General features: G+C 42.5%; 1 protein-coding gene across 2 annotated transcripts in view; it reads left to right on the top strand.

Moving 5' to 3' along the window:
• CCNY (cyclin Y) overlaps positions 1-23,438 on the top strand; it is a 210,033-nt gene that overhangs the window by 51,405 nt on the left and 135,190 nt on the right. The window contains exon 2 of one of the 2 annotated variants that reach the window (XM_059656144.1): positions 19,826-19,900. The exons of the other annotated variant lie outside the window; for it this stretch is intronic. Coding sequence (XP_059512127.1) covers positions 19,826-19,900 — 75 coding nt within the window. The remainder of the gene's footprint in view (positions 1-19,825; positions 19,901-23,438) is intronic. 2 annotated transcript variants of the gene reach the window in all.

Genomic DNA, 23,438 nt, shown 5'->3' on the forward strand with positions numbered 1-23,438 from the left:
AATTTCAAATAACAATAAATAGGTTTTGCGCTGTTGGGGTTTTTTGTTTTGTTTATTTTTTACTGTATGTCCCATGCAGTATTTGAGATATACTGAAACTAAAAAATGTTCATTGTTTATCTGAAATTCATATTTAAATGGGCATTCTTTTTTTTTCTCTCAATCTTTTTTTTTTAATTAAATCTTTATTGTTCAGATTATTACATTTGTTCCTCTTTTTCCCCCCCATAACTCCCCTCCTCCCAGCTCCCGCCCCACCCTCCGCCCTCACTCCCACCCACTGTCCTCATCCATAGGTGCACCATTTTTGTCCAGTCTCTTTCCGCATCTCCCACACCCCTTTCCCCCCCAAGAATAGTCAGTCCATTCCCTTTCTATGTCCCTGATTCTATTATAATCACCAGATTATTTATTCACTTGATTCTTAGATTCACTTGTTGATAGATGCATGTTTGTTGTTCATAATTTGTATCTTTACCTTTTTCTTCTTCTTCCTCTTCTTAAAGGATACCTTTCAGCATTTCATATAATACTGGGTTGGTGGTGATGAACTCCTTTAGCTTTTCCTTATCTCTGAAGCTCTTTATCTTACCTTCCGTTCTGAATGATAGTTTTGCTGGATAAAGTAATCTTGGTTGTAGGTTCTTGGTATTCATCACTTTGAATATTTCTTGCCATTCCCTTCTGGCCTGCAAAGTTTCTATTGAGAAATCAGCTGACAGTCGTATGGGTATTCCCTTGTAGGTAACTGAGTTTCTTTCTCTTGCTGCTTTTAAGATTCTCTCTTTATCTTTTGCTCTTGGCATTTTAATGATGATGTGTCTTGGTGTGGTCCTCTTTGGATTCCTGTTGTTTGGGGTTCTCTGCGCTTCCTGGACTTGTAAGTCTATTTCTTTCACCAGGTAGGGGAAGTTTTCTGTCATTATTTCTTCAAATAGGTTTTCAATATCTTGCTCTCTCTCATCTTCTGGCACCCCTATAATTCGGATGTTGGTACGCTTGAAGCTGTCCCAGAGGCTCCTTACACTATCTTCGTATTTTCGGATTCTTTTTTCATTTTGCTTTTCCAGTTGGGTGTTTTTTGTTTCTTCGTATTTCAAATCTTTGCCTTGATTCTTGCGCTCCTCTGGTCTGCTGTTGGGAGTCTGTATAGTATTCGTTATTTCAGTCCGTGTATGCTTAATTTCTAGTTGGTTCTTTATCATAACATCGAGGGTCTCATTAGATTTCTTGAGGATCTCACTACATTTATCGGCGGCTTCTAGACAGTTCTTAAGAGACCTTAAAAGTGGTTCTGAACTCAATATCCTCCATTGACAGTTTTGTCCTGTTTCTTTGTCTCCGCATTTTTTATGCTTTCTTGGTGCACCCCCTAGTGTTCTTTGTGCGCACTCTTGTTGTAGTTAAGCCTTGATTGTTGTCGGCAATCTTGAATTCTCTTTAGTTATTTTCTTCTTTCAAGTTTAAAAGGTATTGTCATCAGTAGGTGAAAATAAAGGGTGTCCCAAAATTCACGCAAGAAGTAATTTTGATAGAAAACACAGGTTTATAAAAATTGTAAATTTTTTATTGATTCATAAAGTATACAATATAGGTTTATGTATGGAATAGCATATCGGGTAAATGGCCTCCACAGCTTTGCTGGCACATATGCACTCTTTTGTTGAAATTTTCCATGACCGTTTTGCATAAATGTGGCTGAATTTCGTTGATACAGTGCTCAATTTCCTCCTTCAAGGCATGGGTGGTCGTGGGCTTGTTGGCATAAACCTTAGACTTCAAAAAACCCCAAAGAAAAAAGTCCAACGTCGTTAAATCTCATGATCTGGGCGGCCAATTCTGATCACCAAAACGGGAAATTACATGACCAGGAAATGACTCATGTAGTAATTGAATTGTTTCTCGGGCTGTATGGCATGTGGCACCGTCTTGTTGAAACCACATGTCATCCACATCCGTATCTTGCAATTTAGGCACAAAAAACTGGATTAACAAGTTGTGATAGCGAGCACCATTAAATTCAAATCTTGTGTGAATTTTGGAACACCCTTTATCTGTTATATTTAAGTCTCTTTGCAGTTGGACATATTGTCTCTACTAATAACTGTATTGGTGTTTTACCGAAGTACTTGCGGCATTCCAGTCTTTTGACTGTGACCAACACTAAGAAAATACATTTTAGATTGGAATCAAATATATATTTTATATTCATAAACATACTTGAATCAGTATTTATCCTTATGACTCCATATTATTATGTTTGAACTTTTGTTTTATTTCATTTTTAAGAAAAAATGAGTCATGACCCTGTAAAGTGATTTTATAACCTCCTAGAGCAGCGGTTCTCAACCTGTAGGTCGCGACCCCTTTGGTGGTCGAACGACTCTTTCACAGGGGTCGCCTAAGACCGTCCTGCATATCAGATATTTACATTACGATTCATAACAGTAGCAACATTACAGTTATGAAGTAGCAACGAAAATAATTTTATGGTTGGGTCACAACATGAACTATATTTAAAGGGCCAGAAGGTTGAGAACCACTGTCCTAGAGAGTTAAACTCACAGTTTGAAAAACATTATACTATGCTATACTATACTTACTATATAACATGTGAATTCAATGTCACATGTGGCTTTTTATTTCTGATTAGCTTTACCTTTTTTCTGTGTGTGGGTAGGAATCCTGCATTCTCTTTTCCTGGCATCATCTGAGACATGAGGAAGTTAAGTATCTTGCCCAAGGGCCCACACAGCTCTGAGTTGTCAAACTGGGACATGAGCCAGCTCTTGGTGACCCCAAGGTCTGGGGTCTTAGCCCTGTGTTCTATAGTCCAGCCCCTTAGACCCTTTATAACTTTTAGCACAGAAGCCATTTCAGCATATGTTGTGTATCCAGTGGAGAACCCCTTGCAGTTTGTAGGAGAGACTTGGCCAAGCTGGTTAAGTACAGACAGGTTCACTGAGTGGCGATTGGCTTTGAATGGAGTGTCAACCTTCCAGGAGCTGAGGCACCACAAGAGGAGTAAACCAGGGTGAAGCACGTCTTCCACTTTAGTGTTTGCTCTTTGAAAAACTGGGCAAACCCGATTATTGAATGGGGGAGAGTTAGAAATGGAAAGCAAGGTTTCTGTCAGTGAAGGAATATCTTCATAGCATTGGGAAGGACGGATCAGTTGAAAATGCAGATATAATCTCTTCTCTTGGACTTTCACAACCTCAGTGACTTCCCCTTGCCTTTTGCCTATAATGGCCAGCAGGGCTCTGCTTGAGGTGCACCTGGAAGAGGTGGTGTGTACAAAATGCCCAGTTGCACTTGTGAAGTGGCTGTATGCCTGGTTCAGGCACTCTCCCTGCAGAACCGTTTTATTTAATTATTTGGGGGGCGGGGAATGATGCTTTCTTGTTGCATCGTTATCTTAACAAAATTATTCTGCCTGGATGAGGATAAGTCCAGTGAGCGCTTTGTGGAGGAGGCTAGCAGTAACTTTGAACAAAACCTTGCATCACTTTCACTTTTCAAAAGGATGATGTGGATGACCAGCTAAGAATAGCACGTGGAAAAGGGACATTTTACCCAGAAATTTTCAGAAGGTCCGGATGTTACTGAAAACTTTTTCTGAATGAACCGTACTCTTCCTCTGGATACAGTAACCATTGAAGGACTACATTTTAATGAACTCTCTTGGACATTTAATTATGGTAAAAAATATACCTCTTTTCCCTCACCAGGTGAAAACATCCCTGAAATGAAAGCTAATCATTGGTAACATTTTTCTCTTTTTAAAGGGACAGGTCCTTATGCAAACAAGTAACATTTCTTGTTTTCAACATAGTTGCATTGATTGACCAAAATTAAAAACAAAAAGTAGGGGTATATTATTGATCTTGGATTTCTTGGAATGCTGAGAAAAATTTCGCATTAAAATCCAAATTTCATCAAACCTGGCAGATTGCAGTAGGAAAAAAATGGAACAAATGTGAATTTCTCCTGTCCCCTTTTCTAGCACAAGGACACCTACTACTCTAGGGTTCTGCTTACACTTTTTGTCACACATTTAGAAGAAAGTGCTTCTCTAGGAGTGCACTAAGCCAGCATAGTGGGACTCTCTATGCCTGGGGTGCCTCTGAATCTTGGCGCCTCCAATTACTGGCATTGGGAACTGGGGAAGGTGCACACCTAGCATTCCTCTGGCTCACCCTGTAATTGTTGGCTCCCTGCCCTAACTCTTGCTGTTTCACAGGGTCTTAAAAGGAGATGAGTCAGGACTAGTGCTGAGCCTATAGCTTTGGCATATTTTATCGAACACTATTTATTGGTTTAACACACCAGGAAACTTGAGTGACTCTTTAAAGGCCCCAGTAAATTCTGGCCTTATTTTTCAGAGTCATGATTGATACCATTATAATGAACCCAGTTATTAATAACTGAAAAGGAGCAAAGGGAAGGCCAAATTTGTAGGCATTAATTTAAGCAGCTTTGCCAGGAAGCTGCAATTTAGATGCATGCCCAGTAAAGCCTGGGATGGGGAATGTATTTGTTAGTCAATCACACCTGGGAACAGAGCATTGGCCATAGGTGAGGCCACTGCAAGCTCAGTAAGATTTGAGATACTTAAAACTCCTAAAATAGTTCAGTTGATAGTTCTGTGTCACTATGGGCCCCTAGCAACGGTGAAATAAAAGTGCAGTCCGTCTCATGATTGAGACGGAAGTTCCAAGACAAGGGGGGAATGAAAGGGCGAGGGCTATGCCCTCCATCCTACCCTGGATCCTCCATGTTGGGGCAGAGGCCATGTGCTCAGAAGAGTGCCTTCTTCCCGGAAGCCCAGGCCCCTGCTGGCCACGCCCGGGATTTCTAATGACAAGCAAGGGATGTTCGCGCCATAGAGATGACCACATCCTGTGCAACAAGACCCGACTTGGCGCCTAGCCAATCCGAAGGGCCCACAGCTAGCCCCCTCCCCTCACTATTAAAGCCCTGATTTTCTCATGGATATCACTCGGTTTTCCGGTCGCTGCGTCGACTGGAGGCCCGGGTCGGGTTAGCTAACTCAATAAAGGACCTTCTGCTTTTGCATCGGACTGGCTGGTTCCCTGGTGTGGTGTCCTTGGGGATCTTGAAATCTGGGCATAACATTTTGGGGGCTCTTGCTCTCTTGGAACTCTTATTGCAGGGGGGCATGCTCTTTTGGCTGCTCAGCATTTGGCTCCTCAGCATTTGCCCACAGCCATGTGGACCCCACACACAATGAACTGCAACTAGACTAATGCTGTATCAGACTCATTCCATGATGGAATGGAAACTTTGGACACTGGCTTTGCTTCTAGCTCTGCTGAACACCCAGCCGCACATTTTCCAGGACTGGTTTAAGGGACTTTGCAAACAAGGGATGTAATTCCACTCAAATAAAGCTTTCAACTATATCTCATCCTCCCATGGGGGCCCCCAAGGAAATGCTTATTCCACCAGTACCCCAAGAAACCCACTCCCACTATCAATGTAGAAAGGCTATCCATGCATTTCTCCGATAACAATGATGACTTAAAATGGCAGACTTTAGGTACTTTGAAGCAACATTACATAGCCCATTGTTCTCTCATTTTTATCCCTTAGTGTCTGTTTGTGTGCACCAGTGTGTGTACTAGTATAATGCAATCATGTGCTCAGAATTGTAAAGTTGCACTCACCAGATAGTTGTGGAGAGATGACTCATGCATTCTCAATTCTCCCTATTTGATCAGAGCACTCAAACAGAACTATTCAGGACTGCATGTCTATTGTGCTAGGCTAATTGCCTTATCATTGATTCAGCTTTGGAAAGAAAACGTACTGTTTAAACATTTTTTTAAATTCAGGTTTTATTAAAATGGTAGCAGGTCTTTTATTCTTTTTTTTTCTGGGTGCATTTTATTTTTTAATGTTAATAGTATTACAGATATTTCCCATTTTGTTCCCCTTTCCTCCCCTCCTCACAGCCCTTACCCACTCCTCACTACTCTTGCCCATGTCCATGGGCTATGCATATCTACACTAATAAAAGACAAACATGCAAATTGACCATACCTTCTTTATGCTTTAAGCCACGCACCACCAGCCAATCAGAGTGACTATATGCAAATTAACCCAACCAAGATGGCGGCTGGCAGCCACTGAACTGGAGCAAGCAGGAGGCTTGGTTGCCCCAATGATGGAGGAAGCCAAGCTTCCCCCCCTGCCGCAGCGGCTCCGAGCTCCACTCAAAGCAACAAAGTTTCAATTATCCTATCTAATAAAAGAGAAAAATGGTAATTGGCGTACGACGATACCCTTTTCATTGGCTAATCAGGGCTATATGCAAATTAACTGCCAAGATTGGCAGTTAACTGTCAACAAGATGGCGGTTAATTTGCATATGTAGGCACAATGCAGGGAGGCGAAAGGGAAAGCAGGAAGAAGCCCCCTGCCACTGACAGTGATCGGAAACCCAGGGGGGAGCTAAGAGCTGGGGGGCAGGGCAAAGGCGGAGAATCAGGTGCCTTTTCCGCCCTGGCCAGTGATAGCAGGAAGTAGGGGTGGAGCCAGCGATGGGAGCTGGGCACGGTCGAAGCTGGCAGTCCCGGGAGCTAGGGGTCCCTTGCCTGGGCCTAAAGAGAAGCCCACGATCGCGGGGCCGCTGCAGCTGCGGGTCCCCGCTGCCTGGGCCGGATGCCTAGGCCAGAGGTGTTAGGCCTGGGCAGGGGCGGAGCCTGCAACCACGGGGATCTGGGGGTCCCCTGCCCAGGCCTGACACCTCTGCCGGAGGCCTCAGGCCTGGTCAAGGGGCCGATCCGGTGATTGGTGATCGGAGGGTGATGAGGGTCAACTCCTCTGGCCGAGGCATCAGGCCTGGGTGGGGGGCGGAGCTGGGGATTGGGGGGATATGATGGTCCCCTTGCCCAGGCCTGAGGCCTGGGTCAGAGGCGTCAGGCTTGGGCGGGGGGTGGAGCAAGCGATCAGAGGGAGATGGGGGTCCCCTGCCCAGGCATGATTCCTGGGCCAGAGGCCTCAGGCCTGGGCGGGGGCCAGAGCCAGTGATCAGGGGGAGATGGGGGTCCCCTGTCCAAGCCTGACACCTCTGGCGGAGGCGTCAGGCCTGGGCAAGGGGCCGATCCTGCGATTGGAGGGTGATGGGGGTCAACGCCTGAGGGCTCCCAGTATGTGAGAGGGGGCAGGCTGGGCTGAGGGACACTCCACACACACACACACACACACACACACACACACCCAGTGCACGAATTTCATGCACCGGGCCCCTAGTAGAAGATAAATAAACCCCAGGTACCTGCTTTCAGCTGGCCGTGGCCACGGAGCTGGAGTGAGCAGGAGGCTTCCCTCCCACCCTCCCTGGCGTGCTCTGAGCTCCTCTGAAAGCTACAAAGTTTCAATTATAGAAGGTAAATAAATCCCAGAATAAAAAAAAGGAGAGACTGGGACCTTCCGTCGTGGGGCTTGGCCAGCCTGAAAACGGCCCTCAGCCCCTCACTCAGACTGGCCAGGCACCCCAGTGGGGAACCCCCACCCTAAAGGGGGTGTGGCCAGCCTGAAAACAGCCATCAGCCCCTCACCCAGGCTGGCCAAACCTCCATGGGGTTAGGGTCCCCATTGGGGGGGTGGGCTTGACCAGCCTGCAAACATCCATCAGCCCCTCACCAAGGCTGGCCAGGCACCCCAGTGGGGACCCCCCCCCCCGAAGGGGGTGTGACCAGCCTGCAAACAGCCATCAGTCCCTCACTCAGGCTGGCCAGGCACCCAGTGGGGACCCCCACCCTGAAGGGGGTGTGACCAGCCTGCAAACAGCCATCAGCCCCTCAGCCTGACCAGGCACCCCAGTGGAAACCCCCACCCTGAAGGGGGTGTGACCAGCTGCAAACAGCCATCAGCCCTTCACCCAGGCTGGCCAGGCACCCCAGTGGGACCCCCACCCTGATCCGGGCCACCCTTCAGGGCAAACCAGCTGGCCCCTACCATGTACCAGGGTTCTATCCTATATAATAAAAGGGTAATATGCAAACTGACCCTAACAGCAGAATGACTGGGAATGACTGGTCACTATGACACACATTGACCACCAGGGGGCAGATGCTCAATGCAGGAGCTGCCCCGTGGTGGTCAGTATGCTCCCACAGGGGGAGCTCTGCTCAGCCACAAGCTAGGCTGATGGCTGCTAGTACAGTGGTGGTGGTGGGAGCCTCTCCCACCTCCTCAGCAGTGCTAAGGATGTCCGACTGTAGCTTAGGCCTGCTCCCCGCTGGCAAGTGGACATCCCCCGAGGGCTGCTGGGCTGCCAGAGGGATGTCTGACTGCCAGCTTGGGCCCGATCCCCCAGGGAGCGGGCCTAAGCCAGCAGGTGGACATCCTCTGAGGGGTCCCAGACTGCAAGAGGGCATAGGCCGGGCTGAGGGATCCCCCTCCCCCCCAAGTGCACAAATTTTTGTGCACCAGGCCTCTAGTAGGTATATAAATGCTTTGGTTTATCTCTTCTTGTCCCCCCAACTCCACATTGAGGTATCTCAGTCTCTCCCATGCCTCCTGGCTTTGGGTCTTATTTTGTTGGTCACTTCATTTTGTTTTTTAGATTACACAAATAAGTGAGATCATGTAATATTTGTCTTTCTCAGTTTGGTTTATTTTACTTAGCATAATATTTTCCAGGTCTATCCATGCTCTTGCTGAATAGTATTCCATAGTGTAAATATCTCACATCTTTTTTATTCATTCATATACTAATGGGCATGTGGGGTGTTCCCAAATTTTAGCTATTGTAAAAATGTTGCTGTGAACATAGGGGTGCATATATTCTGATTTTTGGGTTTTTTTTAAGGATATATTCCTAGAAGTGGGATTGCTGGGTCAAACAGAAGAGCCATTTTTAATTTTTTGAGAAAACTCCATACTATTTTTGATAGTGGCTGCACCAATCTGCATTCCCACCAGCAGTGAACCTAATGTTCCCTTTTCTCCACATCCTTGCCAGCACTTGTTGTTTGTTGATGTTTTAATGCTAGCCATTCTGACAGGTATGAGGTGATATCTCATTGTGGTTTTAATTTGCATTTCTCTGATGATTAGTGACTAAGCATTTTTTCATATGTCTATTTGCCATTTGTATGCCCTCTTTGGAGAAATGTCTATTCATGTCTTCTGCCCATTTTTTAATTGGATTGTTTGTCTTCTTTTTGCTGAGTTATATGATTACTTTATATATTTTGGATATTAATCCATTATCAGATGTATCATTGGCAAATATGTTCTCCCATTAAGTGGGTTCCCTTTTCAATTTGATGGTGTTTTCTTTTGTTGTGCAAAGCTTTATATTTTGATGTACATTGCTGGTTTGGTGGTGATGTACTCCTTTTACCTCTTCTTGTCTGCAAAGTTTTTTATTTCACCTTCAGTTTTAATGATAGCCTCGCTGGATACAATAGTCTTGGATTTCGGCCCTTACTTTTCATTACTTCAAGTACTTCATGTCACTCCCTCTGGCTTGAAGTGTTTCTTTTGAGAAGTCACTTGACATTCTAATGGGAACTTCTTTGTATGTAATTTTCTCTCTCTCTCTTGCTGCCTTTAAGATTTTTTTTCTTTGTCTTTAACATTTGCCATTTTATTATGATGTGTCTAGGTGTTTGTCTCTTTGGGTTCATCTTGATTGGGACTCTCTGAGCCTCCTGAACTTGTGTGACATTTTCCTTCACCAGGTTGGGGAAGTTTTCTGTCATTATTTCTTTTTTGTGTGTGTCATTTCTTTAAATATGTGCTCTGTTCCTTGCTCATCCTCTGCCCCTTCTAATATTCCTGAAATGCACATGTTGTTATGTTTCTTATTGTCCCAGAGCTCCCCTAAGCTATCTTCCTACTTTTTAATTCTTTTTTCTCTTTGCTGCTCTAATTGGGTATTTATTTCTATGTTGTCTTCCAAATCACTGATTCAGTCTTCTGCTTCATTCAATCTACTTTTAATCCCTTCCAGTGCGTTTTTCATGTCTGATATGTCATTCTTCATTTCTGTGTGGTTCTTGTTAATGGCCTCTATTTCCGTTCTCATGCTGTTGTAATTTGTACTAAGTTCCTTAAATATCTTCATAACCATTGCTTCCTGATAGTTTGCTTGCCTCCATCTCATTTAGTTCTTTTTCTGCAGATTCCTTCTTTTCACTCATTTGGTGATTGTTTCTTTGAGTCCCCATTTTAGCTGTATTTCTATATTTGCTTCTATGTATTAGATAGAACTGCTGTGCCTCCAAGTCTTCATGGGATGGCCTTATGTGGAAGGTGTCTTGAGGTGTCCAGTGGTGTAGCCTCTTTGTTCACCTGAACTGGATGCTCTAGGAATGCCCTTTATGTGGTTGTTTGGGTTCTCCTGTTGAAATTGGGTCTTGATTTTTGATGTCCCATTTGTGGGAAGGCTCTCCCCTCTGACTTACTGCCAGTGAGGTTCAATCCCAATGTATTCCTGCCAGCTGTCCAGTCGTCAGGGACTCCTTAGCCCAGAGGCTGGGTCTGCCTTGAGTCTCAGATCTTGATTGACCCTATTCTGGGCTGTAAATCCTTTCCTCATGGAGCTGATCCTGCAGATGTCAGTTTTCTGGCTTTTGCCTCACTGAGCAGTCTGGGATTGTGTCTGTGGCAGGGACCCAAACTGCTGTTTCTGACGACTGAGATCAGGCAAAGACTCAAAGCCTCTAGAGAATTGCCTTTGTCTGCAGACTGATTAAATTCAGTCTGGAGTGTCCTCAAACAATCATCCACAGGTGGGGTGAGTTTTTCCAACAGGGTGGGACAATTGCTTCTGCCAGGAGGCTAATTGTTATTCTCAGTCTCTTAATGGGTCTCAAAAACTCCACATGGTGGGGCAAGAGATCTTCCCATAGGGTGGGTCAACTGTCTTCCCCTCAAGGCAAAAGTGGCAGGATAGCATAGGTTTGCCTGAGAAAGATAACCTCTACAACATAAGGGAATGACTTAGCCCAGGAAATTGGGGTATCTACCTTCCAAGTTCTATCCCTGGATCCCCAACCCTGGCTTATGTTTATACAGCTTCAGTCCACTCTGCGCTTCCTCTGCCAGAGCACTAGTTGAGCAGCTGCACACAGAATTTTGTTCATTGGCCCTTTAAGAGGGTACCTGCATTTCCAGCCATCTCTCTGTGGCAGACAGTCGTCCTGCTGCTTTTCACAGCCAGATATTATGTGTGCACCTTTCTCAGTTCTGGTGCTCTCTCCTGGGGTGGCCAGCTTGAGAATTAGATCACAGAGTTCTCAGTGGCAACTCCCCACAGCTGAGATTTCTCTCTGGAACTTCAGCTGCTGTCTGTGGCAACTGGGCCAGCCCTTTCTCATCTCCGCCCTTCCTACCAATCTCTATGTGGTCTCCACTTTCTGTCCTTGATTATCAGGCTTCTCTCCAGCTAGTCCTCAGTTCATTTTTCAGGGTGGCTCTTCTGTGTTTTAGTTGTAATTCCAGTTTGGTCCTGGGAGCATGTCTGTGAGCTTCCACTTACTCCTGTGCCATTTTTCAGCAGCAGATCTTGGATGGCGGGATTCTGAAGTACATTCATTTGGATCTTACAGTGTCGATTTTCTGAATGCAAATCTTGTACATCTGGCATCCTATTATTCATCCCTCTGAAAAGACTTAATTAAAATCAGAACAGCTACGTGTTGCTGCATTTCAGATTTTTATCATTAGTTATGCATCGGCCACTTTATTCCTTTCTTTCTATTTGTCAGAATGTTTGAGAGGCAAGTTGCAGTTATATATTGAAGTAGGAGGTAAATGCTAGATTTAACTTTCTTTAAAAAAAAAAAAAAGTTGTATATTAGGTCTGAAAGTGAGTAAAATGCCAATAGGTGATTATCTGATTTGCAGACATTACTCTGAATTTGACTGCCAGGAATCAGAGAAATGCTCTGCGGACCAAAAAAGTAATCCTCAGATTCTGTGGGATATAAATCGCTGTAGAAAGAGGTTTAGTTTTTCTGCTTTCTCTGTCATCTGTTAGTATTATGCTGTCTGATTCAAGTAGTGAGCCACTTATTTTTTTAAAACATTAAATGTATTGGAGTAACATTGGTTAATAACATAAATTTTAAGTGTACAACTTCATATATAATACAACATCTTTATACTCTGTGTGCTCAGCACCTGAGGCCTAGTCTTATGTCACCAGAACTCCCTCTGTCCCAACCCCCTGCCCCCACCCTATTCCCTTCTGGTAACCACCATCCTGTTGTCTGTATCAATGAATTTGTATTTTTTTGTTCATATATTTGTTTTTATTTTCCACATAATGAGTTAGATCATATGGCTTTATCCTTTTCCATGTGAAAACCCTGGGTTATGTGCCATAGTGTACTTATTTTCTACTGTAGCTGTCTTGACTAGGTTTCTCACATGTTTTTCTCACGGTATTTGTCCTGAGTTATATGTACTGGTTTTCCATCTTTGATGTGATATCGTCTTGTAATCTTATTTTATTTTTTAATTTGGTTTATTTAGTTTCTTTATGTGCTTTTAGATAATTTCTGATTATATAGCTATGATTTCAGTTTTTAGAGCTTTGTGCATTTGTTTTGGATGTTGCCTGTCACTGAAACCTGGTGGTGACTGCCTTGTTTCAGTCTGGTGTATAGTCAATGTTCCCTTTCTTGTCTCTTGGCTTCTGGAATCTCCTGGTCATTTTGTACACAGGTCTCTGTTGTATAGACTCCCTACCTGTTCTTTCTTGGGGGTGGGAGGCAAGTTCTGATGGATGATGTGCCTTGCTAGAATTTAGTAGTAATTGGATCATAAATCATCTTTATATTGGATCCTGACATTTATTTTACTGTAATAAAATTTTAGACTTTATTATTTACCTCTCTTATAGGGAAATCATAAGTGCAAAAATATGAGTTGGATTTTTCTCTGAAATTTTTTCCACCTGTTATTTTTATTTTTTTTGTTTCTCCTTTTCCTTTTTTTTTTTTGGTGCAGTAGATGCATCAAAAAAATGCAGTAGGACATGATATATGAGTAGTGTTTTGTGTAATGCTAGGGGGTTAGTTTCTGTAAACTGCTTCTTGCTGGCTGCAGTGAGCTTTGCGGGAAAGGTCCCAGCATTGGCTCTATACTTAATGACTCGTTACTGTGATAAAATGGCTCTTCCTCTCTCTTTTAAGATTGAAGAGAATTTCAGGTGTCCTTTGCTATCATAGTTCTTTGTAATTTTCTTTCCTGAATTTAATTGTTCCAGCTCATACAGAGTTTATTAAAGGTTTTGGATCGTGGATGTTATTAATTATTGAAGAGAAATTTTAATTAGGTATATTACTCATTCATACCTCCCTTATTCAGCAGATATTTGTTAAGTGTTCTGGACTGAGAGATTGCACAGTGAACATTATAGTAGGGAGGAGTGAAAGCAGAAAACAAAGCAAAATGCTGTCATCTTACTCATTGTCCCTGTGTGTAGCTTATACTGTCTAGAAGGCAGGAGATGTGGGGAGTGTAACCAGAACCTGTTCTAAAATCTGTGTTCTGAAGTTCTAACACAGTGCTCCCCAGCCTGGCTGTGACCTTGTTCACAAGGGATTTCCACCTTCAGGGAATCAGCACTCTGGCTGAGGGGAACCACCGCCCTAGGCTCCTTCCTGCCCTCATGTTCCTCCTTTGCATACAGTTCTTAACAAGGGAAATGGTTTCCTCTCTCAGCCCTTAGTGAGTAAAAACAGAAAATGGAGAGGCGAGAGTGATGACCCCACATGGGTGGGGAGAGGAGACAGCAAAGTCAAACAGAAATAGAAACTGCTTTGTCAGTCATCTCATGACCTTGAGGCTGAGCCACATAAAAGAGAACAAATTCTGTTTGGTCCATCACATTTTATTAAAGAAGATATTTTATTCTGATTTATTGTTAAAGTTTTTATTTAGAAGAGGGTAAAATTAGATGAAATTTGCTCAAATGAGATTCCTTAATTAAATGCAGAGAGATGCAGGCTCACTATGAGGCAGAGCTGAGAAGAGGCTCCTGGGCCAGTGCTGTGAGCTGAGGCCACAGAACCTCCTAGGCACTGCAACATGGCTTCAACGAGGCAGGTCCATGGTCTCTAGGGTTTTCAGGAAGTAATATAGTTGAAGATTCAGTGTTTTTTTGAGAGAGGGTCTGGAAGGATAGTGCTGTGCACTGTCTAGCTCAGCTGTGGGCAAACAACGGCCCGGTTTGAAATGAATAAAACTAAAAAAAAAAAGACCGTACCCTTTTATGTAATGATGTTTACTTTGAATTTATAGTAGTTCACACAAACACTCCATCCATGCTTTTGTTCCGGCCCTCCGGTCCAGTTTAAGAACCCATTGTGGCCCTCGAGTCAAAAAGTTTGCCCACCCCTGGTAGCTCCTACCGCAGCTTAGCCCTTGAGGGCCTGCTCCTATCATAACTTGCCTGGAGGCCAAGGAATTGGCAGATCTTAGTATACCCATTATTAACCAGACATATTTTGGGTGAGCACCTTCATGGGTTCACATTGTACTGCATACTGTGTGTGTGGCGGTGAGGGGTGGGGGGGCGTCACACCAAGTTTGGTAAGTGTAGTTAGTTAACTCATCTCTCAGTTCCTAAAGGATGAAAAGGAATTAAGGAAAAAATAAGAGGGATTCCTGGTTGAGGTCCATATATTGGTAGAGCTTAAAACAACTCAGTCTCGAATGAAGACACATAAGCTATATAAATTCTTATGACCCCAAAGCTTTAGGTGTTCTGTTGCCTGGTTATGGAGCAGTAGGTGACATTAACATAGAATCTTCTCATGCCAGAGGTGTTTCCTGGGTGAAGTTGCATTGTGCAGTGGGAGAATGCCTTTGTCTGCCCACCATTTGTAGCTGTGTGAGTTTGGGGATGTTCTTTAATTTCTCTAATCCTCGTTTTTAAAAAACATATTTACAATGAGGATAATCATAACAACTTTCAAGGTTATTGTGGGGAATTGGACTTCATGTAGGTGAAATGCCTGGTACAATCAGTGCCTGGTAGATAGCATATACTCAGTAAATATCAAGCTGTTGTTATAAACATGATTTGAGCAAATGGAAGAGGAAAGGGAGAATACCTTTAGTAGAAGCTCAGAGGAAATGATCAGTATGAAATGTTTTTGAAATATATTTGTTGATTTTCTGCTCTATTACATAAAGTTTTCTAAAGTGTCATATGAATATGGAATCACAATAATAAGACATGGTACAGTATCATAATACTCCTTAAATTCAGTTATTTGCTCAATTTCACCAGATCTGGTTCACTTATTTGTTATTTAATCATTTATTGAGCATACATGATAGAGAAAGCTCTTTGCTAAGCACTATAAGGTGTATTAAGATGAACAAGATACAGTATTTGTTATTAGAAGAATTTGTATGTGGAGGTTGGGCTCCAGCATCCAGTTATGGTAAGCAAGGAAGGAATGTGAGGAGTGGGAGACAGTGGCATGGGTAGATGGTGCTGATTATGTACTAAGCCAGCCTGAAATCCTGACTTAGGACCTGGACAGTTCCCAGGCCTACCAGGGGCCTTGCTACTGGTTTCCTAGTTCTAGAAACAGGGGGAAAGACCTTTTCACATCCTGTACTTGAGTTTTGAATGATGGTGACAGTGAAGAAGCACTTTCTTTAGGTTGATCCTGCAGCATCTTGGAGAGGACCGCCTGGTGAGAATTTGATGTGAAGATCTCTTGTTGCCCTTTCTTATGTTGCATATTTTTTGTGGCAGGTTTGTGCTTTCAGTGATTTGTGTGTGTGTGTGTATGTTTGAAAGTGGAACTAATGTCTGATTTGTTATTGGGCTATCTCAGTGTTAGTAACGTCACTTGTCCCTGGTGCTATTCAATCTAACCTGCTTCTAAAATGCATAAGTAAATCTTTTTGTGAACTGGATTTCCTTGGTGCTTTTATGTTTTAGTCCACATTACACCCCAGTCCCCTCACCCTTAACCTAACATAGATGTAAGTTGCTTCACAGTGCTCCCCAAACTCAAAGGATTTGTTTGATTAGTGACCATACTCCAAGTAACTGGGTACTGGAGTTTTTTCCTAACTAGAAAATCAAGTCTTTACTTCTCAACCATAAACTTCCAGAAGTAGATTGAATAGGAATTTTTATTATTGAAATGAATATTATTATAATGTAATAAAACTTACATTTTTCACTAAAATAACAAAAATATAGCAAGTTTAGATCCAAAGAAACAATGCTTTTTTTCCAGCAGTCACATTAAGTGGAGCTTTTTTGCATGCCTCTTTTGGAGTGGCATTAGAGTTGCTTTACCAGCAACATAGGATCCCCGTCTTGTGACTGGATAGTTTTGTTCACTACTTTTCTCCCACATTTTCACTTCTTAAGATCTCCTCCATTTAGCTTCTTCTCTTCCTCCCTCAGCCCTTTACTGTTTCTTTGCCATTGTGACCTGAGAGGATGGTAAGGAAGGGGCCTTCCAAGAACCCTTGAAAACCAGGAGACTCTGTTGTCCAGAACCAGGATGAGGGTCATTCTGAACCTAAGAGGAAGCAGTTAACCACATACTGCACATGGCACACTTATTCCTGTCCGTTTCAGAGAAATGGGGTTGGTGATGGATTGAAAAGCCACCCACCACAGGGATCAGAAGCACCAGCCATTTCCCACACCAGCAGCCTGCAAGTCAGGGACCAGCTGTGCAGGTCCTTTGTGTGCTCCTGTCAGGAGGGCCCTGTTACCAGGCATCCCCTCCCCACTTCCTGCTACTTCTGTGGAGAAGGCATTCCTCAATGTTCTTTTGTATATCAGCTACATTATTACTTAGCAGGGACATTTGGGGAAATTGATACAAAAGAAGGAAATTCTGATGGTTAAACTGGGATTTCTGCACATTGAAAGCAAAGGTTTGTCCATCTTTTCACAGATGCCGGTTCCTTATCTTCATGGCTTCTAAGTGACTTCCTTCACTAGAGGAATTCAAGCTAGGGTTTTGCATTATTGAATCTTACTGAAGGAAGAACCAGGGACTTTTCAGTGATAGGATTCTAAAGAGGCATAAGCCGGTAGAGAGGGCAATGAGTAATCAAACCCTGGCAGCACCGAGATTAGGAAGGAAGGGGAATCAGTGGAGCTATGAGATTACAATTAGAAACAAATGACATCATCTACCAAGACCTTGGAAAGTACTGTACATATGGAGCAGAATTTTAAATAATTAAAATGATTAAATTTGGCAGCACATCCTTAACTTGGAGAGAAAAGAAAAGGCAAAAAAATATCAAAAGCTCCTTTGGGAATTTATGGATATAAACAAATGATAAGGAAAACTTTCAGAGCTGAAAAGTTTTTGTTATTTGCTAGAAAATAAGCAGTTGTAAGCCTCATATGGGATATAAATTCATGTTATGGGCTGCCTCCTCTCTGATCATCAACAAAGAAAATAAATCATGGGAGGTCATGAGTGACACACTGTTATTGATGTTCCAGAAAAGCTGCAGACAGGCACTGCTGCCCTGGCTGGAAGCCTCCACTGTGCTGGGTGGTAACAGGCTATCCTGTTTGTACTAGAGAGAAAGGGATGAGAAAATGGGAAACAAAAGCAGTTTAAGGCATTGGCACAGCTGTAAATATATGGGGTTTAACTGAATTAACAGGAGGTAAGTTAAACCCAGCAGCATATCTGCCTCTGTGGGTCATCCCTGTTCCCTCCCTCCTCTGCTTAATCTCTCTGCATAGCCCCATTGTCAACCACCAGATGTCATCCTTGTCTGCCTCTTATCTTTGTGCTTTGTCTAGTGTAATCTCATCCTTTAGTATAATATCTTCAGGTTCATCTACTTCTCTCAGCTACCTTCCCTCCCACTTGGATTATGGCCACAGTTTCCTCCTTGATAACCTGCCCTCCAGTCTTGTCCTCCTTTGGTTCATTTCCCTCCACATGCAACCATGATGGTTTTTCTTAAGTTTATTTGATCGTGTCACTCCACTCCTTCAATAATCCCCTGGTGCCCTTGAGATAAAATCCCAACCCTTCTCTGAAATTTTTCTCACCACTTCCTCTCATATATTCTACAGTATGTCTTAAAGGCCTGGTTTGATCTCTTTCTCTCAACTTTCTGTCTTTATATACTGGTTCTTCTGCCTAAATCTTCTGCCTAAATCAGTGGTCGCCAACCTTTCGGACCTCACGGACCTCCTCTGCTGACCACTGGTTGGAGACCGCTGGCCTAAATACCTTTTCTTGCCTCCCCTTTAGCTTGGCTAACTAACATGTTCTTACAGCAAGTCTTAGCTTTCTCCTTGGTTCTCCCATAGCATTTGTTTGTGCTGGCTAACTTGTCTGCTTCACACTCCAACCCAGACTTGAAACATGGATGGTCACAGGGCCATATACTATTGCATTTCCTGTGCAGAATGCCTGCATGAGTTGATTCACAATAAAAACTTGTTGACTGTTGAATTAAGTCATGATAGGGGACTCAAATGTCTCTTTACTGGTTTTCAGGGTGTCATACTTTTTAGTTGTATACAATTGCAGATTTGACCAATATTGCCTGTACTTATTAAAAGACCTGGTTATTTCCCTGGTATTAAAATATCAATGATCCAAGAGATTCTTTCTTTTTGAATTACTCTATATTTGAGTTAATGGTTGAGCCTTGCCAGTTTTTCTTTTTCCTTTCCTTAAGTTGTTGAGAAGAGCAACTTCAGTTGTTCATTCTTTTCTGTTTTTCTCATTATTTGGCTTATTTGTCAAATATTGTTGAACATTTGAACCTTGTATACATGGTCCCTGCCCTAAGGTGGTACTGACTCTGGTGGATGAGGACCAACTCAGCCTTTATGTGGGACCCACAAATCCCACTGGCAACTAGGTTATCCTTGGTCTGTTATGGAATTCTAAATTGTTATATAACTTAGTGATAAGTCTATACAGGCCCTTGGAAATTGTTCTAAGGCAGCAATTATAAAACCAAATGCCCATAGGGGTAGGAATGTCCGAAATGAGGAGCAACACCTGATGAGTGTCAGGGAAGTGAGAGGGACAACCACTAGGGACTGGAACCTTAGGGTCTACCTGCAGGGGCTGTCAGCTGCTGCGTTCCTGCAGATTATGGCCATTGGGGTGGGGGCCTGGTGCTGCCAAATGATCTGATTTCTCTAAAGAAACTGGAAATATGGATTTTTTTTTCTTTGTAGTATGTTTGAAAGTGTAAAAATTATATACATTGCCTTAAATTTAAAAAAATGTAGGGATCAAACAAAATATGTCCATGTCCCAGATTATGCCCACAGAAGGCCAATTTGCAGTCTTTGCTCTAAAGGATGTTTTGCTTTTTTTCAGAAATTAACACTATTAATAAAGGAGAGTGTATGGACGCTAATGTGTCTTAAAGCTGGCTGGGGTTTTGTTTTGTTTGTTTTTTCTTTTAATCACCTTTAACAAGGAAATATTACTCAACTGTAGGTTTAGATGAGTTAGTTATAGCACATGATTCTTTAATCGCATGTTATAACGTCTTGTTATTTTGTAGTAGCTCAGGTACAGAGCATACTTTTAAAAAGACAGTGGAGTTTTAGGCTAATATGGTAGATCTCCAGCCAAGTGCCTAATTTTGATGTATGACTTTCTCAAATTTCTAAATAAAAGTGTTCTCAATTGAACCTAGAAGAATCTATAAACACAATAACGGTAGGATTTTTTTCCAGAATCCTTGACCATATTAGCAATTTAAGGTTGAAAAAATTGAAAATTAATCTTGACTCTACTTAGTTATTGGATGGATATTCATGTATTTTCTTTTTCTTTCTTTAAAGATTTGAACATGGAATTCAATCCTTCAGACCATCCTCGAGCCAGCACAATATTTCTCAGTAAATCTCAGACAGACGGTAGGTCGCTAATTTATGTTTTTCTTTCAAAAAAAGCAAGGCCCATGTTAATAACTAGCGTATTCATTTTTCACTAGAATCCTTTTTAATGACCCCCCCCCCCCCAAATATATTGTTTGATGGTAGTTCTCTTGGGGTTTCTTTCTGTTGTCTTAACTTATGTTTTAGAATTTTCTATTTGAAGCAATGTTGTCAGTCAGCTGTGTACATTCTGTGTCAGTAGTTTTCTGTTCTGAGAGTCATAAATTTTTCTTTAAGAACTGATATTGGCATAAATTCTCTAAAGATCAGAAGCATTGGTTTATTAGATGGTATGTAAAAGAAAAATATACACAGTTTGTCCCAGGTGTCTGTGGAATTTCTCCTGAGTTTTTTTTTTTTTTCCTCTCTTTCTAGTACCAGCTCATCTCACTTTTCCCTGGCCCTTAGCTACAAAGGAGAGATAAAACTTATACCATACAGTGAACATGAATCTTCTCATTTGGATTCCTATAGAAAAGAATAACAGGAGAAAGGTGTTACATGATGATATTGTGAGCAGGATTTTATATTACAACTAGAGGCCTGATGCATGAAATACGTGCAAGGGGCTCTGCCCTCATAGCTGCGGCGGCTTGCTGGCTTCATCCGGAAGGTTGTTCGGCTGTTTGGTCTAATTAGCATATTACGCTTTTATTATTATAGATAGAGTCCTGTGTGATTCTATCCCTGACTTGGCAAATTGCTAAGCTCTCATTTAGAGAAAATCCTCAATTGACTAAAAATACTTTGACACAGCAATTCTCAACCTGTGGGTCGCGACCCCTTTGGTGGTCAAATGACCCTTTCACAGGGGTCGCCTAAGACCATCCTGCATATCAGATATTTACATTACGATTCATAACAGTAGCAATATCACAGTTATGAAGTAGCAAGAAAAATAATTTTATGGTTGGGTCACAACATGAGGAACTGTATTTAAAGGGCCAGAAGGTTGAGAACCACTGCTTTAACATATTTAAGTCAGTAAGTTCATTATAGGAATTGATAACTCCTCAATAATGATTAGGTAATAATTTTGATATGGTATAATGCTGATATAATATTGGTGATCTTTAGTTAAGCAGACCACTGACTTGATTTCTGACAACTAAGTGTATTATTTTTTAAAAAAATCAATGTTTTTAAGAGTAAGAATAAATTATTGTACACTTTAAATACTTGTGAAGCTTTGAATGTATTGTGGGGGATAAAAGCAAAACTTTGTTTTCTTGACCTGGTAAAGTTGGAAGCCATTGAAAGAAGGGTAGGATATGGCAAGAGAAGGAAAGTGACGGTAGGGATGAGGGCTTGGGACGATGAAAAATGAGAATTAACATTTTTTGCACTTAATATTAGTGGTGTGAAAACCAGCTACAGGATAGACATACTTCTGGGTTTGGTTCTTCCAGTGAATTCAGGGTGCAAACGAACATCATTATGAAATTTTTCTGATTAGATTTACATGAAATTGCATTAGGGCTTCTAAGTTGGTAACACATGCCTTTACCATCATGGTAAAAGGAAATTCAACAATTACCTGACCTAACAGAAGGATTGCTCCAAAAGGAAGGAGTTAGGGAAGTATATATCTTCCCCCTTCACATCTACAGCAGATCTCGACATTCCCCTCCTTTTTTCTGGAACACAAGGTATCAGTTCCTCTCACCTTTCTGTTCATTGCTTCAATTTTTCTTTAAATGCTGGAGGTTTCCATTCAACATGTAAACTGACTTGAGTCTCACAGGTTAAAAACAATAAAATGAACAATAACCAACACCTTCTTCCTGAAGTATTCCTCTCTACTCTTCTGCTTAGTGAAAGCTTCTATACCATCTCTACTTTTTCTCTTTCCATTCAGTAATCCACAGGAATCTTTTTTTCACAGTCACCATTCTATGGAGAGTATGTTCTAAGGTTGCCTAAAAGACCTTTTGCTTCCTTAAGCTCTTGAATGCTCATGGCACTTGCTGCCATTGGCTATTTCTTCTCCTTTGGCTTCCTATTATCAAACAGGCCAATTGAGGGAGAAACCAAGATGGCGGCATAGGTTAACGCCGGAGATTGCTGCCCTCGAACAACCACTTCAGAGATATAACTAAAGGACAGAACGGACATCATCCAGAACCACAGGAAGGCTGGCTGAGTGGAAATTCTACAACTAGGAGGAAAGAGAATATCATACCCAGACTCAGAGGAGGCGCAGTGCTGAAGTGAAATACTCAGGTGCGGAGTGCGCGCGCAGAGCAGGCTGGCGGCGGAGGGCGCGGTTGTTGTTTTCAATCGGGAGGGAGTTTCAGACTCTGAGCTCCAGATCCAGGCGAGTCTCTGGGGACCAAGACTCAAACGGGAGAAGCGGGACTGTCTGGCTTCGGTTGGAACTCGAAGGCAGCTTTCTCTCCGAGGTTTGCAGCCATTGCTGGGACTCTGAGAAGGATCTGAGAGCAGCCATAACTGCTCGCTCCGCCCGCCCTGTAGATCCCCGGGGACCCGCCCCGCCCAAGCCCTGTGCAGAGCTATTTGCTGGATAGCCTCAGGCAAAGGCTAGATTAGCACCGCCCTAGAGATCCAGCACAGAAGCCTTCCCACTGCAGACACAGCGGACTCTCATAGCCAGTTAGCCTGGAGGTCAAATCACCCCCGGTATTGCCGACATCAATCAAGGCTTAAAGGCAACAAGACTGCGCACAAAGACCACTAGGGGGTGTACCAACAAAGCATAAAAAATGCGGAGACAAAGAAACAGGACAAAACTGTCAATGGAGGATATTGAGTTCAGAACCACACTTTTAAGGTCTCTTAAGAACTGTCTAGAAGCTGCCGATAAACTTAGTAAGGCCCTCCAAAAGACTGGTGAGACCGCTGATAAATGTAGTGAGATCCTCAAGAAATCTAATGAGACCCTCGATGTTGTGATAAAGAACCAACTAGAAATTAAGCATACACTGACTGAAATAAAGAATATTATACAGACACCCAACAGCAGACCAGAGGAGCGCAAGAATCAAGTCAAAGATTCGAAATGCGAAGAAGCAAAAAACACCCAACCGGAAAAGCAAAATTAAAAAAGAATCCGAAAATACGAAGATAGTGTAAGGAGCCTCTGGGACAGCTTCAAGCGCACCAACATCAGAATTATAGGGGTGCCAGAAGATGAGAGAGAGCAAGATATTGAAAACCTATTTAAAGAAATAATGACAGAAAACTTCCCCCACCTGGTGAAAGAAATAGACCTACAGTTCCAGGAAGCGCAGAGAACCCCAAACAAAAGGAATCCAAAGAGGACCACACCAAGACACATCATAATTAAAATGCCAAGAGCAAAAGACAAAGAGAGAATCTTAAAAGCAGCAAGAGAAAGAAACCCAGTTACCTACAAGGGAATACCCATACGACTGTCAGCTGATTTCTCAACAGAAACTTTGCAGGCCAGAAGGGAGTGGCAAGAAATATTCAAAGTGATGAATACCAAGAACCTACAACCAAGATTACTTTATCCAGCAAAACTATCATTCAGAAC

This window comes from Myotis daubentonii, chromosome 1 (assembly GCF_963259705.1).
Source record: "Myotis daubentonii chromosome 1, mMyoDau2.1, whole genome shotgun sequence".
Taxonomy (NCBI): Eukaryota; Metazoa; Chordata; class Mammalia; order Chiroptera; family Vespertilionidae; genus Myotis; species Myotis daubentonii.